This window comes from Lonchura striata, chromosome 7 (genome assembly GCF_046129695.1).
Source record: "Lonchura striata isolate bLonStr1 chromosome 7, bLonStr1.mat, whole genome shotgun sequence".
NCBI lineage: Eukaryota > Metazoa > Chordata > Aves > Passeriformes > Estrildidae > Lonchura > Lonchura striata.
In genome coordinates this window covers 18,975,222-18,992,101 of record NC_134609.1, presented here as the reverse complement: position 1 = coordinate 18,992,101, position 16,880 = coordinate 18,975,222, and the positions used below count along the sequence as shown (strand labels likewise).

The 16,880-nt window shown below is 55.8% G+C and overlaps 1 protein-coding gene across 1 annotated transcript in view; it reads right to left on the bottom strand.

Moving 5' to 3' along the window:
* The window catches only part of SLIT1 (slit guidance ligand 1), a 59,593-nt gene extending 43,319 nt beyond the window's left edge, over positions 1 to 16,274 (bottom strand). Inside the window, exons 1-4 of the mRNA XM_031505266.2 lie at positions 15,930 to 16,274; positions 3,857 to 3,928; positions 3,502 to 3,573; positions 2,781 to 2,852 (exon numbers count right to left, since the gene is read on the bottom strand). Coding sequence (XP_031361126.2) covers positions 2,781 to 2,852; positions 3,502 to 3,573; positions 3,857 to 3,928; positions 15,930 to 16,132 — 419 coding nt within the window. The 5' untranslated portion in view covers positions 16,133 to 16,274. The remainder of the gene's footprint in view (positions 1 to 2,780; positions 2,853 to 3,501; positions 3,574 to 3,856; positions 3,929 to 15,929) is intronic.
* Positions 16,275 to 16,880: the final 606 nt, after the last annotated feature.

The following is a 16,880-nucleotide window of genomic DNA, read 5'->3' as shown; positions in this document are numbered from 1 at the left end:
CAATACACCCCTTGCTTTCTGCTTCAGCTGCCAGCAGACAGCCTCATTTCCCAACTAAACAGATCTCAGCCTGATTCATTCAGTCTGTTTTTGCTAATTCAAGACCTCCCAGTACAATGGTGTGAGGACATGAGGACCTAGCAAGGACTCCAGAACTTGAGAAGCATGCCATGGGTGGCTGCAGTGGACAGGTCAAGGGGAAGTGGAGATCAGGCTTTGCAAGAAAATGGTGCTGGTGAGAGCCTTCTTTTCCTAGACCTGCACAGGTCCCGGCCTGTTTCTAGGCAGAGAGGGGGTCTTGAGCAGTGAGGCCACCCCAGATCCCTTTCAGCAGTTAAACAAGTGCAAAGCCCAGTGAGGAGGCTCCAATTTCGTTCAAGGAGAGCTGATTTCAATTTAGCTTAAACCTGTTCCCCACTGACTCATATCCCTGTAGCCTGACCTGGGTTTGCAGCAATTTAAGAGTGTCCTTATGACCTCCTGCACTGGCTGGACTAGCACTGGTCCAGATCCCACCTCCTGCTAAGCCAGCATGTGTGTTTAGAGAAACCACACAGAGCACCCCTTCCCTGCCATTCCCCCGAAACAGCCCTGAGCACCTCAGCAACAGGCAGCCTCAAGGAGAGGGAGCAGCAGGTCCTCTGGCACATTGGGTGTGTTGCACAAATGCAGAACTCGAGGATCTGCCAGGACACTGGCTCCTGATGTGCTCTCTGGTCACCCCTACCCTCATTAATGTGTGTGGGGGAACCTGCTGCAGAGGAGGCTGAAGGGTGGCTCAGTGTTTCCTGTCCCAGTCCCATTGCTCATCACAGGGACCCTGTGCTCCAAGCACACACCAAAGCTCCCCAAGACATGGCACCAGCTATAGTTGAGGAACTCCAAAATCTGAGCCCATGCACACAGCCCTATATTGAACAAGAAAAGCTCCAGGTGCTGGAATCCAAGCAGTTTGCCATGGCAGAAATGGCCAGAAAACAACTTCAAGATAGGGTGGGAGGGAAAAGGTTTGCAATAAGGCTCACATTGCAGTAAACAGTAAAACAACAGGACAAGGCTGAAATGCATCTTGCATGGCCCTGTTAAGCCCTGGGTGGTGTGAACAGCCCCGTGCACACGGTGGCACAGTCCCGGCTCCACGCGAGCCTGGCGGCTGTGTAGGGGCACACTGTATGGGTAGGAGACACACGTGCTGCTCTTCTGCATCTCCACAATGAATTGTTAGGGTTTGCTTGTTGAAAGAGCCTGCTATTAAAATCTAGAGACGATGAAAAAGGAAAGAGCAATATTTGTAAAATTATTCTCTTGCCCGTGTTTCTGTTATGCAATGGGGGCTGGAGGAGGATGGGCCCTTGCTGGCGCCATGCTATGGCACAGCTGAGCTCAACAAATGCCATTTGATAATTAACTGAACGCCTGTGCTATCAGCTGCCATTACCTAGGCCCATCTTTTGCACCTGTCCACCACTTCACACATCCCATACTGGCAACCCACACAGCGTTTTAACCCTTCATTACACGCCTTGGGCTGGACTCTGGGACTGACTCCCTGGTACTGTTGGAAGAAAAAGGCTCAGCCACAGTCTGACTGCACAGACAGGGCTGCCTGGCCCCAACGTGGCCATGCCTGTCCTGGGAATGTCTCGGCACATTTAGTTATTTCATCCATTCCTGCTTTGCCTCAGCAGGGACCTGGCATCTTCATGTCACAGCTGATCAATGGAGATACAAGATGCTACAAGCAGAAAGCTTGTGTCCTGGCAACTACCATCCTAATCCACAGGGTATAAGCTGCTTCTCTGAGTGATGGAGAGCACCCAGCCCCAGTCTGGCACGCACCCTCTGCTCCTCACAGCACCCTTCCCAATGTAAGTGGTGCCTGACATAGCTGAGATCCTGTAAACACTTTGTTTGAACAATGCTGGCACTTCTGAAAGCACCATTGCCTGAGCAAAACAGCCCCAGGCAAGGGAAACCCAATATGGAACACAGAATATTTATCAAAACCCCAGCAGCCCTCCCCAAGCAGCCTGCTGCTGCACAGAGGGAGGAGGAGCAGAGAGATCTGTGGAGCTGTGGCTTGCACAGCAAGAGACAGTCTCTGCATTTGTTTCTGCAGGTGCAGAGGCACAGGCAGGGATGGGGACAGAGCAACGCAAGGAGGGGGCAGCAGGCATGAAGGGCTGGATCTGCCCTGGGCAGCCCTTCCTTCTCCAGATACCTACAGAAAGGCAGGTCTTGAGCAGGGTTGTGGGGCTCTCTGTGCCCCATGGAGCTCTCTGGGCAGAATGTGACCCCCTTAGGGACACTCTCTTTTACCCTCCTTTCATGAGAACCTGGGCTGGTGTGTAAGGGAACCCTGCTCCAAAGCCCGTGATCCACACTCAGGGAGGAGGCTGAGGAGTTCTCAGCACGTCTCCACCTGACACTGTGCAGGCACAGCTCAACTCTGTGATGCCAGACCCAGCTCAGACTGCCAGCACATCATCCCATATCCCCACGTGTTACGAGGACATCCTTAACACTGCCAGTCTCAGGTTTCCTGCAAGTCACAGCCCATTCCCCACCTTGCTGCATGCTCGGCTCACACAGAAACAGGGGTGACATTCCCCAGCCACATGCCGAGCCCTCACTGGGACAACACCCCCAGAACCACCAGCACAGCTCCCCAGGAGCAGCACCCTGCTGAGGCTCCAGCACCCCTCCAAACGCCACGGCAGGCCCCCAGGTGAGCCCACAGCACTGCTGGCAGGGGAGCCTGCGGGCACTGAAGTACTTACAGCCGCGACAGCGCCTGGTTGTTCTGGAAGAGAAGCTCGGGCAGGGTGTGCAGCTGGTTGCGGTTCAGCCGTCTGCAGGGGAATGAGAAAAGGGTCAGGGTTTGGAGTACAAAGCAATGACCCCATTTGCAGCCCAGCTGGATGCATCACACAGAGCTGGGTACTTTGGGTCGCTCAGAGAGGCCAATAGAGCAGAACAGCCCACCTGGCAAGGACACCCCATCCTGCTCACCACAATCCCAGGCAGGGACAGCCAACGGGGCACTAATGGACCTACTCACAATGTTGTAATTACATGCAGAGAGAACTCCAAGCTGTTAACTGCTGACTGCTGCTTAACTGCGCTCTTAACCTGCTGCTCGCTCAGCTCCTCATATTTGCTCCAGCAGCTTGGGATTTTTAAACTGCTGAGCTATTTTACTGAGTGCTGGACCAGAACTTACAGCTCCCTTGCTAACACACAGGACACAGCTGATACAGCAAAAGTCATTTGTGTTTAACCTGCTCCTCACTTCAAAAGCATCAGAAAGGACTCTAAGATCTATAGAAACAGAAATAGGTGTGCTTCCCAAACTGTAAAATACCACTGCCACACAGAAGAGAAGCTGTTTGAAATTAGGCAGCACTGATACATTAGGATTTAAGGAAAAAAGGAAAGGATGCTCTCTGCAACTAAATCCAGCAGTCCCTCACCAACCTCCCTCCATGACCAGATACTCACAGCCGCTCAAGCTCCTTCATGTCATCAAATGCCCCACGCTCCACCATGCTGATCTGGTTTTCCATCAGCTGCCTGCAGAGAGAAGGGGTCAGCCTTCGGCAAAAGTGGTCCCCAGTGCCCCCATTGCTTCTTTTGACCCAGGGCACCTCACTCCCATTATTCCTTCAACACAACCCAGACTCTTCCCACTCTCTCCCAGCTGGAAATCCAGCATGCCCAGCCCAACACAATACCCTCCAGCCCTGCTAGCTGACACCCACGGAAAGAGGCTAACTCCAGCAGCCCTAAGGGGGGCCACAAATCAAGCCCAATATCCATCAAGATGGGGACATCTGACCCCTCATCAGGAACTCACAGGACACGGAGCTGCTTCAGTCCGGCAAAGTCATTCTTGTTGATGCGTGTTATGTTGTTGCCATTGAGCTCCCTGCAGAGAGAAGAGGAAGAAATGAGCAGGTAAGCACTCAAGAGGTAGCCAAACACTGGGCCTCCCCAGTACCTCCCCAAAAATGCAGGGCCCAAAGGACAGTAGGGGCTGGTGCAATTCTGTGCTCCTCACCAGGAATGGCCCCTGACTCCAGAGAGGACCCTCATCCTCAATGACCAGCAGTGCTGGGCACACAGAATTCTGGCTGTGGCTGTGTAAGCTGGCATCTTTCATGGACCATAAGGCAACAAGAGGAAGGGGCTCTCTGGCTCCTCCCTGTTCCCATTCCAGACGTCCCCCCTGGGATGCATGTCACTCCTTTCTGCAAATATAGCTAACACCTGGTAGGGTCATCCCAAACACACAGACTTGTTTAGAGAAGCCAAGGGTTACAAAAAACAAACAAAAGTCCCCAGAACACAGGATCCCTGCAAATACCCAGCTGCAAGACACTTACAAGTGTAAGTGACACTTACATGATAATGGCTCCTGCCATTATCCACTATCCATGCAGCACAACTTCAAACCTTCTACCTGGAGAATAAGCCACACTCAGGTTTCACCTGCCAAGAGAAGCTTGGACAACCTGCTTTGTGGCATCACTCTCTCATTCAAAAGCCCTCAGTGAGCACAGGGACAGGCAATGCAGCCAGAAATAAGATGCTGCTCCTCCTTGCTCATTCTGCTGGTGGAGATGAGGGGTACCTACACCCACACATGGCCTCGGTCCTGCCCAGGCTCTGCTGAGCACCAGGACAACATGTGTCCCACTGCTGGACACACTCGTGGCAGGGCCTCTGCTCCCAGCCTGGTTACACCTTCCCCACTCTCCCCAGCCATGCTCTCCAGCATGCTCCTGCTAAGATTATCCTGCTTTAAAATACATCAGGCCAGAAGCTGCAGAGATTTGCACCTCGCAGTCAGCTTTGCAGTGCCTTTCTGCATTACAGGATGTGATTACTGTGGGAAAAGCAGGACTATCAACCTGGGACCCAGAGTCTGCAGAGCTGGGGATGTCTGTGCAGCCCCCTATTGCAGGAGACAATCTCCCCCACTGGCATCACAAAGCATGGCAGCGTTTGCTTCTTGCCATAAGCCAACCTGCCCAAGGCATGCCCTGGGCATGGAGGATGCCTACGTGAAAGCAGAGCCCAGAGAGCACTCCTATGCTGGAGACCCACTGCCTGCACTGAACACAAACACAGAAATCAAGAGGAAAACAAATAAACTACAGGAGGAGAAGTCAGTCAAGTGAAGGATGAGCTGCTGGAGCCAGAGAAGGAAAATGACAAAGTGCCACCATGGAGCAGCTTGGGGTGCTTGGGCAGCGCCACGGTGGGTCTGTAACTTCCCGAACGCTGACAGTGGAACCGGGGGGCAGGAATGCCTCGTGTCACTGGCTGAATACACAGTCCATCATTCCCATCCAGAGCCAAAGCTTCCCTCCAGCGGGCTCTGCAGCCGTGCGAGGGGTCAGCGGCGGGCTGGCCCCGGGGCCGCCGAGCAGCGTGTAGGGCCACCGGGTGCAGCAGCGCAGCCGCGCACCCCGGGGTGCTGCATTGTCCTGCTGAAACGGCTGATAATGGCTAATGAGCTCCAGCTCGCCATTACAGCCCCGCAATTACAGCGCTATTCAGCTCCGCGATTGCCGGGCTCCTGCCATTATCCAGCCGTGTGTGCCTGCGCTGGGAAGGAGGCTGGGAGAGCAGCGTTACTAGGACACAGATGAATGCGAGCCGGAATGAATAGAGGTTCCTCAGCCCCAGTGATTAAACTGAAACCCACAAGCGGGCTCTGCAGCCCCACGACTGCCGCGGCTTCCAGGGCGAGCAGCGCGCAGAGAGCACAGCAAGCTGCCGGGGACTGCCTCCAAATCAGGAGCTGACCCTCTCAGTGGGAGCAAAAGCCGTGGTCAGCCAGGCTGTAAATCCCAGGTACGAAGCTCTGGGGTGTGTCACACGTTTTAGGGACATTTGTCACCACAATGGGGGTCGTTTGGTATGTACAGTTTGTGTGCCCAGCTCCTGATGGATCACAGCCCTGGAGTCAGCTAAGGGCAGGGAGAAATCACAGCTTCAGGAGTGGTTTTCACCAAATGTCCTAAAGGTTCCTTGGCAAAGAAGATTGCCTGGAAGGTCCTCAGGGCCGGGCTGGAGGTAATGGCACCCATTCGAGCCGCTGTGAGGGAGGGTTCCCAGCTGGACGCCCATGTCACCTTCCTTTAAACATACCCAACAATTCCAGTATGATGCATAACTGGAAGTTGAGACATCTCCAGTACTGCAGAGGGACAGAGCAGACAGGCTTGATTTAGAACTGCCCAACCTGAAAGCCAGGACTTAGACCTCAGCCTGCAAAGCCCAAGGTGGTGCTGTCCTCAGAGCACCAGCATTCCAGAGCCTTAGCCAGAGGCAGAGCACAGGCAAAGCATGGAAACATGAAGAAACACCAAAGAGCTATGGAAGCCATGGACTAAACATGGCCAGTCCCTGCACATGCCAAAATCAGGCTCTGCCTTCTCTCCAAGGCATCTGCTGGGACAATGCAGCCCAAAGACTGTAGCACCAGCAGGACCAGCTACCCTGGGGTCTGCTGCCCACACAGCCCACCCCAGCCTCTGCTCTCTGCACGCTTGCTGAGCATCCTCGGGGAACTTCAGCAGTGGGGCTGGTGGCAATCCCCAAGTGGGGCTGTGTCTCAGGGCCCCTTGACAGTCCTCCTCCCTCAGGGACTGTGTGCTCCCTGACAACTGCTCCCAGCATCCTTCCATGCCTTTGTTAAGGAAAATGATGGCCTTTGCAACCAAGATGGGAATGAACAGCAGGTAAAGCTTATTTGTAAGGATGCCGAGGCAACACTGCCATTTAACTTCATGACATTTTTTCCCCTCTGAAGCCCCTTCAGTTCCACATGGAGATAAATTACAGTCTGCAGTGCCCAGAAAGCCGGATCCCTGCTGCTCAGCTGCTCACCCACTGCCTCCATGCCCTTTCCTAGTGAAGCAAAGCACTCAGCCCTGCTCCACACAGCAGAGCTTCAATAAGGACTGATGTGTCTGGGGAGCTGCCCAGCAGATTGGTATTTCTGGACTGTGACTTGAAAGCAGAAACACAGGGCATGCTCTTTGCTCACTAATTCAAAGGATTTAATGCCAGAAAGCATCCTCAAGTTCATTCAGGGTGCCTTCCTCTGCCCCCCCCAGCACCACAAATCTCACATTGCTGATGGAGAGGCAGGGAATTTTCATTTGCAACCCTCAAGTTTCAAAACCCCCCCTCCCATTTCTCTCTGGGAAGAGGAAAGTCATTAAAACAATCAGTTCCTTTGCTACATTGCTTGTGGATCATCCCACTCCCAGATGGGATGTCTGTGCTGCAGCAGGGTTCGTTAGACTGGATTTGCATAGTCTGGGTTTATATTTGGTTTCTAGCTTTGGATGGCTTTATCCATTCCCAGGGGGTCCGATGTGTCTTTTCCCTTTGCAGGGTTTGGAGCTACACTAACTCAGTAACAACCTCAGAGAGCACAAATGCTGAGAGTTAATTTATTAAATACAGCCAACATGAATGATATTTCCCTGGGCACTGATTTATCAGGAGCGGGAAGGAGCAGACAGTGCAATCCCAGGATCCCTACTCGGTTGCAAAGCATCAGCTATTCAGCACACATGTGATTCCTGTCCTTGTGGCTCAGCTCAGCTCTGCTGTCCCGCTGAGGCAGAAATCCTAACTGCTCTGCTCCCCGGAATCCCACTTTTAAGAATGCAGAGGGAAAGTCTGTGAGATTAATTCCTGCCTTTGCACCCACCAGAACCAAACTGTGCCCTGGCCCAGGAGGTGCCCACAGCTCTGGGCAGTGGCCGCAGGGGCTGGTGGAGAAGGATCCATGCTCCTGTGGTGCCTGCTGCAAGCGCTGCCCTGCCCTGGTGCCTGGTGGGGTTGGTGCATGTACTGTCCATGAGATCTGTCCTCCCTCGACCGTCTTCACTACTCTGCTTTTGCTGCCCTTGCCTATAGTGCTGGCCCCCAAGGGCATGGCTCCCCTCCCAGCACCTCCCAGCCCTCATCCCAGAGCCCTGACCCCAGCTGGAGCCGGCAGTGCCAGATAATAATCAGGGAAACAGAGAAATGAAGGCTGGAAGGTCACACACCCCACAGCAGTACCTCTGCCACCCTCCATCAATCCAGGCGGATGCACGCACTGCTCCCTCAAGGACAAGGACTGACACTACCCTGTGCCTTATTCCAGCACATCACTGCTCCTGCCTCCAGGACCATTACCAGAACTGTGACCTGAACCCCTCCCACAGCAGATGAACCCCATCTCTGCCTGCCCAGGCCACCAAGGTGCAGGGATCTGGCTGCTCCCTTGCCTGCGCTGGCCCCTTTCCCAGCCCACTTCCCTGCAGCAATCCCCCAGCCCCAAGGGCAGAGCTCTCCCTCAGGGCCCCTTGCAGGGGCAGGACCTGCTCTGTCTGTGCTCTCATTCCACATCTGTGCTTTTGGGATTGCCTCCCATGAACACTTTCCTCGATCCCCAGGCAACAACTTCCTTTCTGTCAGCTCATTCCTCCCGTTCACCAAGCCCACTCTGAAACCTCAGCCCATTCTCCAGCCCTCTTGCATCTCTCCCAGCCTGGTGGTATCTGCAACTGCCAGAAGCAGCTCATGTCCCATCACACAGACTGCTAATGGAAACATGGATGAGGCTTAGACTCCAGACTGACCCCTGTGCTTAGCACTGTGGGACAGAGCAGCTGCAACCTTTCATCCTACACTTTTACTGCATTTTTCAAGTCTTCTCAAGATTTCACCCGGCTGCTTGAATGTAACTTAGCCCTAGCACAGGCTCACTGAGCTGCTCAAACACGGAAATGTGGGGCAGAGGCCCTTCGCAGTCCTGTGAGAGCTGGTCCCCTCCAGCACCAGCACTACATTCCCCAGCTCTCTGGAGCCCATCTGGCCATGCCTGGGTGCTACCTCCATCCCCTCCAAGGCACCAGGGAATCACAGCGTGCTGCTGCCCACTGCTCAGGGAGAGGACTCTGGTCACACACATCCTGGGCTGACACAGCTTCTTCTCCTTATCCATCCCATCCCTGTTCTGACCAGACCCCTCAAGAAGAGCAAAGATTCCCAAGGGATCCATGGAAGTCCCTTTAGGGTGTCACTCACCAGGGGAACGCCTTGCCAGCACCATCCCTCCCAGCTGCCTGCAGGTGCCCAGCAAGCAGAGCCAAGAGGAGCTCAGTGCTCTTTGGGCTCGTTGAGAATCACTGCCCTTAGCCAAAGGGCAGCCCAGCCCAAGCACAGCGATGGCCCCACAGCACAGAAGGCTCTGTAGGCTTTTATGAGGCACTACAGCAGGTTAGCATCACGACAGGTCTTTAAGCATTACAAACAGCATCGATCATGCAAGTAACAGTGAGGATCCAGAAGGCTTTCTGTTCTCCTAACTTCTCTCTGGGGTTTTCATGCCACAGCCATTAGCTGGTTGCAGTCAGGGAATGCTTTACACTCATGCAGCATTGTGGTGTACCACCTTCAGGTTAAAAATTAATAAATAACCTCCCTGAACCCCAGCGGGAGAGAGAAAATGCAGCAGGGCAATTCTGTATCACAAACGTGGAAAGTGACACTCAGCCAAGAGAACAGATTTTCTGGGATACCCACGAAATTTGGCTTTTTACGCTGTGCTGAGTAGCCTGGTGAGGGGCTGCTCTGTAGCCCCTCTGCTTCCCAGGGCAGGAGAGGTTGCCCAGCCCTCAGGCTTCATCCTGCCACTCAATGGATTGAGTTCCACTTCGCATCTCCCCCAGCAAAACCTCTTTGGCTTATCCCTCCTGGAGCTGCTCACAGCAGGGATGAGAGGACAAGCACACCTGAACTGCTCAGTTATAGATGCCTGCTCAATCCCAGACCAGATGGGTCTCCTGGAGCATCCCATTTGGGATGAAGGGTTTCCTCCAACCAAAAAATATCCAGGGCCAGAAGCTTGCATCTCTCTCACTCTTGGTGCCCAAGGCTGCTCCTTGGCTGCATCGCTTTAAAAATTAATCTTTCCTTTTTCTGATCTTCCTCCTCTAGCAGCCTCTCTCCCCCATAGGACACTTGCCTCTGCTATTTTGAGCAGCAAGTGCATCCAAAATGCATGCTGGGGAAGCAGGCAGTCAGCACAGCCTCAGAGCCTGAATGCAGCAGGGCCAACCCCACACCAACACCATGGAGAAGTCCCCTCATCCCACTTCATTTCCTTCTCACTTCCAGCAGTGCCCCAAGGACCCGGCTATCCTTACTATCCTCACATTGCTAATTGACATCCTGGTGCAGGAAAACCTCTGCTCCTCTCCCCACTCCTACCACTGCCATCCCTGGCTGTCCCTCGAGTGGGGACAGGGGCCAGCTGCTGGAGCTGGCTTTGGAGCTACTGGCACTGGAAGCCTGCCAGGGAGCAGTGATCTGGGTTCAACATCCCCTGGGATGAGGCCATTTGCTAATGCACAACTGTGGTTTTTACTGCTTTTCAGCAAAACACGCACAGAAACATCTCCTTGCCTCTCAGGTTTTATAAAAGGTTATTTCAGTAGCAATAAAGACCAAGAGGATGCATCTGCAGCACCAAGTACCTCTGGAGTGGGCAGGGAACCATGAAGGATGCCAAAGCAAGGCAAAGACAGGCTCCCTTGGTTGCCCACAGGCACATCCTGCTCCAGTACTGTTCTCCACCAGTCTGCCAGAGAGCAAATCAGAGCAAGGATACAGGAAAAGCCCCTCTCCATTGGGGGGCCATGGGCTTGTACACCTTTCCCTGGACAGGAGACCCTTTCCCTGTCCACACCATCCTGGTGGTACCCCAAATCCCTTCTGTTCCCCCAGGCTGCAGGTTCTGCTGCCCGTGGGGGTCCCTCATGCGTGCTTTGCCTTTTATAGCTGCCTCACTCTCTGCCAGCCAGAGTTTTGATAGGAAACAATGAAATAGGGGAGAATGAAACTCACAGCAAATGCACGTCCTGTTAGGGGTCTGTTTCTGTAACTGGACTGTTTCTGTGTGTGCTGCCCTGCACTGGCAGCGTGTCCACCATGCCCAGCCCACCCTGGGACCCTGGGCACAGCAGCCACAGCATTTGAAGGTGCACGTGAGAGACCCACAATTAAAGCTGGAAACAATTTCCCTTCCTTGCTCCTGCCTCAGCAGCGAGAAATTGCTGTTACCACAATGCATCACTCTGGAGGACCAAAGTGGCAGCACATTTAAGGCAAAAATAACTGTTTTAAAGGATGCAATAAAACAGAGCCAGGGAAGGGTTTATAGGGAAGCAATTGCTGTGTGGGGTGAGAAGTGGTCACCAGAGGCCAATCTGCCTGGCTTTATTGCCTGTTACTGGTGACTTTTCCCAACCAGGGGACAATAGATCCTCCACTATCAGCCTCCACTTCAGTCAATACAAACACGACATAGTTTTTTAAACTAATATTTTTCCAGCATGCAATTCCATAGAGAGTGAGAACGCAGCGTTACCATGGCAATATATAGACAGCATCTGCCTTGGACGTAGCTGAAGGGAGAAATTGGAATAGAATTGCAAATTTCCTCTGTCCAGGAAGGCTCCCAAGGAAGCCACTGCAGTAAGCTGGGTGGGCTACCTTCCCAAGGCAGCCTGCATGCTCTCAGTGCCCAGCACTATCGCTCCCGAGAGCTGAGGGCTGCAGGGCCAGCCAAGCACTGCCCTGGCTGGACAAAGGTCCTGCATCTGCTCCAGAGCTCTGCAGAGCCTGCACAGACCCTCTGCAACCAGACTGCTCACTGAGAAATTGCCTGGGCACTTCAGGGAAGGGAGAGGTTGACTTCCTCAAGGTGCTTCCTAAGAACAAGCTTTACCTGAAGCTCCTGAAAGGAGAAGCAGCCCAACAACTGGAGTGGAATGCAGGAGTGCTGCTGTGATACACCAGCCTGGCTGCTGCAAGGCATTTTGATTAACTGGTGAGAGGTAGATGCAGGTGAATGGATTAAACATGCTCTGAACAAGAGCTTGCTGCTGGAATTTTGGCAGGGGATGGTTGGGCAGTAGGCAGGAGTGCTTCAGGTGCAGCCTCCCTGGCATGGTGCTCCCACACCCAAAGGCTGTAGCTGAGCACCCCTTCCCTCCAGCAATGCAGACAGAGGGATGGCAGGCTGGCTACAGACTGTGTGGGGCCCATTTCAGCACAGGTAAATACCCAAAGTTTGGGAACAAGGCAAACAGAAGCCCCATTAAACGCTGAGGCAGGGACCCTGGAAAGGAAAAGCCAGAGCCAAGGGGGTGCAGTGATGGGGACCCCCAAACCCAGCTCTGCTGCCTTCCACATGGTGGGAGGGACACAGCACAGCCCATAGTGAGATGGGGAAGTTCAGCTCTTCGGAGAGGAGTCAAAAGGGGCAAGTGGGGCAATTTTCAGCTGTCAGCCAAAAAATTCAATAGCAGGAAAGAGCGACACACCATCACAGTGAATTCATCCCTACAAGCAAAGAGCTGGGCTGGAAGCTGCCATTTGACAGTGGCAAATTTGCACCGATCCTGCTGGCGTGGGGAGACCTATCCACCTCCTCAACAAGGCAGCCTGCTCTTCAGAGACACTTCCAAGGAAAAGAAGAAAGAAAAGAAAGCAAATGGGGAAGGAAATCGTGACCTTCTCTCACAACTCCTCTCTGGTGGCTGAAGCCTGAGGGACTCCTGGAAGCAGATAACACTGTAGTGCTGGAGGATTATCACCCCTCATCCTGCCTACAAAGCCTTCAGGCCTCTCTTGTGCTTGCCAGAAGTGTAGGCAGGAGCACAGGCATCTGTGAAAAGTGCCCAGAGACTTTGCTGCTTCCCACCTTGCTCAGCCCCAATCCAGTCAGAGGACAGGTACATAACCCCCATTTATGTTGGGTTGCAGACTAAAAGGCCCTTAGGGAGCAATGTCCTCTGCCCTGGTACAAGGGAAGAGGGGTCCTTTGTCCCGCCATGCAACCATCACTCCTGGTCCATCCTAGACACTTCTGCAGCCCTTACTCTCTACCAACAGCATAGCACCCACCAGGAAGATATCACAGGGCAAACTGAAACAGAAGACAAGACAATTTTTCCCCAGCCCATGATTCTCCAAAGTTGCAGTGACTCTGCAAGGTAAGTAATGCCCTAGTCTTCAAAGGATAAGGGTGTGTTGCAAAAGCAATGGAGCACAGACCTTGTCACAGCATGCTGCTGACCGAGTCCTCACAGTGACAGTGCCAGCAGCCTGGCTGCAGCAGCAGTACTGCCCTGTCCAGGGGCTTGACCCATGCCACATGGGGCTCAGCCAGGTGGGAGGCTGGAGGAAGCCTGGAGACTCTAAACACCACACTGGCATGCAACAGGCAAGGAATTCAGCAGCAGGGACATCACTGCTCACTGCCACTGTGGGATGCACGGTGAGGTTGGCATTGCTCATGCTGTGCATCTCAGGGCTTGGGAAAAGAGGCATGCAGTGGAGGGCACTGGTAAGAAGTTGATGACTTCCCACAGAGAGCTGACACCTGGAGAGAGCAAGTCCTGAGCACAGCCCCTGCTGCAGACTCCCCTGTGGCTGCCTGCTGACCTTGCTGCATTGAACACTGAGAAGTTGGAGACTGCAAGGTTGCAGCCTGCTTACAGGGAATTGAAACTCACTTACGAGCTGTTACAGCAGGATTTCACTGCTAGGAGATAGACCTGCTCTGCACAGACGCCCTCCAGCACCTGCATGCGTGTGCAAAACAGCAGGAAGTAGTTATCCAGCAGACAACACCCACGAGAGAGCAAGCATGTCTAGCTCAGTCCAGACAGAAGATCCAGCATCTCCAGCTGCATTAAAACCCAGAAAACCCAATGCTGCTGGCTGGCAACAGGCATGGAGGACCAGGTCAGTGGAGGCAGAACAGGAGACAGCAAGCAGGACCCACCTCCAGAGTGGGAGAGATGTCCTGCCACAGCAGGAGAGAGACACCCAGCAAGGGCATCCTCCATTAGCTCACTCCAGCACTGCTTCATTTGAGCAGTGCTGAGCACCTGCCCAGCGGGCAGAGGTGGGGGACTCGATGCCAACCCTTCCGCAGGACCCTGCACCCAGAGCTGATGCCACGGACCCCATTAACCTCACCAAGAGGCAGAAAGGGCTACTGCAGGCTATGCATAAACTTTCCCTCTGGCCTGGGCACAGCAGAAAGGGGGATCCTGTCTCAGACCTCCATAAATTTGGTCTATGGGATGGCAACTCACAGCAGCCTGGCTGCCGTGCTGGGTAATAATCATTTGTATGAGGATAATTATGGTGGGAGAAAAGAAAACTCCTCTAAAGTGGTCTCCTGCAGAGCTCTTGATGCTGCATGCTGGGTGCAGCCCTGGCAGCTGCCAGGCTCTCTGCAGTCCTCGCCTGCAGGGTCTTTGCCCATCTGCAGGCAAAGGGCACAGTCAAACTCCAGGAGCTGCAAACAGCACGGCACAGGGACAGGAGCACCGTGTGGCTGTCCTAGAACATCTCCTGCAGCTCTGCTGCCCAAGGAGGCAGCAGCTCAACATTTCCCTGCACTGCAAAGGGGATGTGGGAGTAGCCTGGCCCCGAGGGCTAGACAAGGCAGCTACTATGCCACTGTGCTCTATTGCAGCTACTGTGATAGGGCAACTGCTGCTACTGAGTAGAGGAGATAGGCTGGGGACAGCCCTGCTCTCCTGCTGAGACTGGAAGTGTGTGCCAGAAACCTGCTGCCAGCAGCAGGTTGGACACGTTCAGCTCATGCTGCTCTCCCTGCTTGGCCACAGAACCCCAGGCAGGCAGACCTGCCCAGCCAGGCACAGCAGCAGAGGGCCCCCTCCTGCTAGGGGAGCTCAGCAGGCAACACGGGACCCACACAGCCAGCTGGACCTTGACTGTGAGAGCCAAGCCTTCCTCATGGGAGACCGGCTAAGAGAGCCTCCCAGCACCCCTGAGAACGTGGCAAGGGATCTGATGAGCAGTGAGGTGCAGCCACAGGGGACCGGAGAGGATGGATGAGCTGTCTGGCTCACGATGGGTGATCTGCACAGCTGAAGGTTGGTCACACCGTGGGGGACCCTCAAGAGGAGCTGAGGCAATGGGACCTGATCCTAACACGATGTGGAGCTCTCCCGGGAGAGCTTCCTGGGGACAAAAGGGTGCCCAGCACAGGTAGGGGCTTGGGGTGACAGAAGCCCTCAGAGAACCCCTGTAGCTACCCCGTGACAAGTCACTGGAGGGGTGGCCACACACCTGCTGGGTGGTGCCATGGGGCTCGTGGACACGCAGTCCATTCTGGGCTGCCCCAGCCCAAATGTCCCCCAGAACAACCCACTCCCTCGGGCACTGCTCTAATCCCAACCCCGCTGCACATACTTCCACAAAGACCGGCACACGCGGGTTCTTGCACATGCCGGACCCCTTGCACGACCCTCACACAGAGAAAGGGTTACACACACACCGTGCCCCAGCAGGCTCTCACACACACCCTGCTCTCCACCTCGACACCTCCCTCAGGAAGGGCACGATGCACATAAACTCACCTAAGAGGCCCTCGCACATGTATCCTCTGGACGGGAATTTACAGACACACAACCCCCGTGCGTAGCGGGACACCGCACATCACCCACCCCACCAGGTTCTTGCACACGCACCTTTTGGGCGGCCGGCCGTGGCCCCACGGGCATTTGCACACGTTCTGCCCTTAGCAGACACGGTGGGCACTTGCACACCCCCCGGACAGGCTGCTGCACACCCCGCCGCGGACAGCCCCTTGCACACCATCCCCGGACGGGCTCCCGCACACGCTCTGACACGCTCCCGAGCGCGTCCCGCACCCCCGCGGGGCTCTGCCCCCGCGGGACACCCGCTCCCCACGCGCTTTGGGACACCCGCCCTCGGACAAGCCCGCGGCCCCGGCGCCCCGCCGGGCTCCCGCCCGCCGGCCGCCGCACGCCCAGCGGCGGCGGACAAAGCGCGGCGGTACTCACAGGCGCTCGGTGCCGCGGGGGATGCTGCGGGGCACGGCGCGCAGGGCCGAGCCGTGGCAGTCCACCGTGGTGCCGCTGCAGGCGCACAGCGGCGGGCAGGCGGCGGCGCGGCCGCGGCACAGCGCGGCGCACGCCAGCAGCCAGGCGGCGGCCCGCAGCCCCGCCGGGACCCCCGCCGGCCCGCCGGGGGTCGGGGCCGCCATGGCAGCGGGCAGCGGGGTCAGGCGGTGCGGCCGCTGCGCATCACCGGGGAGAGGAGCGGAGCGGGGCTCGGCTCGACGCGGCGCGGCTCGGCTGCGGGGCGAGAGCCCCGTCGGCGCACACCCGCCCACCCTCACTGCCGCCCCATCCCGCAGCCCAGGCTCAGCCCCCGCGCTGGCTCCTCCTCCCCGCCCTGCCCGCCCCGACGGGCCCCCCCGCCGCCGCCCGCGCCCCTCCCCGCGCCCCCGGTACCCGCGGCGGCGGTCCTGGCCGCGCCGGGCACGGCACTCCGGCCGCCGGAGCCGTCGGGGCTCTGCACCGCTCCTCCGTGCAGGAAGGTGGGCTTCGGATCGCTCCCCCCACCTGGGGCAGCGGGCTGCGTTCGCGGAGCGCCCGAGTTCTCCGGGAGAGGCTGCGGGCAGCGGCGCTCCGGGGAGAAACAGCCTGCGAGGCGGGCGGCCGCACCCGGCTCCCTGAAAACCCATCCCGCCATCCGCAGAGCCCAGGTGAGGCACCAGGGCCTGGCAGCGCACGGGGACCACGGGACAGGCTGGCGCTCGTCAGCCGGGATGGTGCCCGGCCCGTGAGTGGGAATCCCGCGGCTCAGCACTCCAGCCTGCAGGAGGGACTCTGCTTTGCTATTTTCCCCACGCACAAACAGCAAATCTTGAAGTCCTGGCTGTGGCATTAGCTGTGTTCTTTTCCGTTCCAGAGGAACATCTTTAAAAATAAAGTAACCAAAATGTCTTT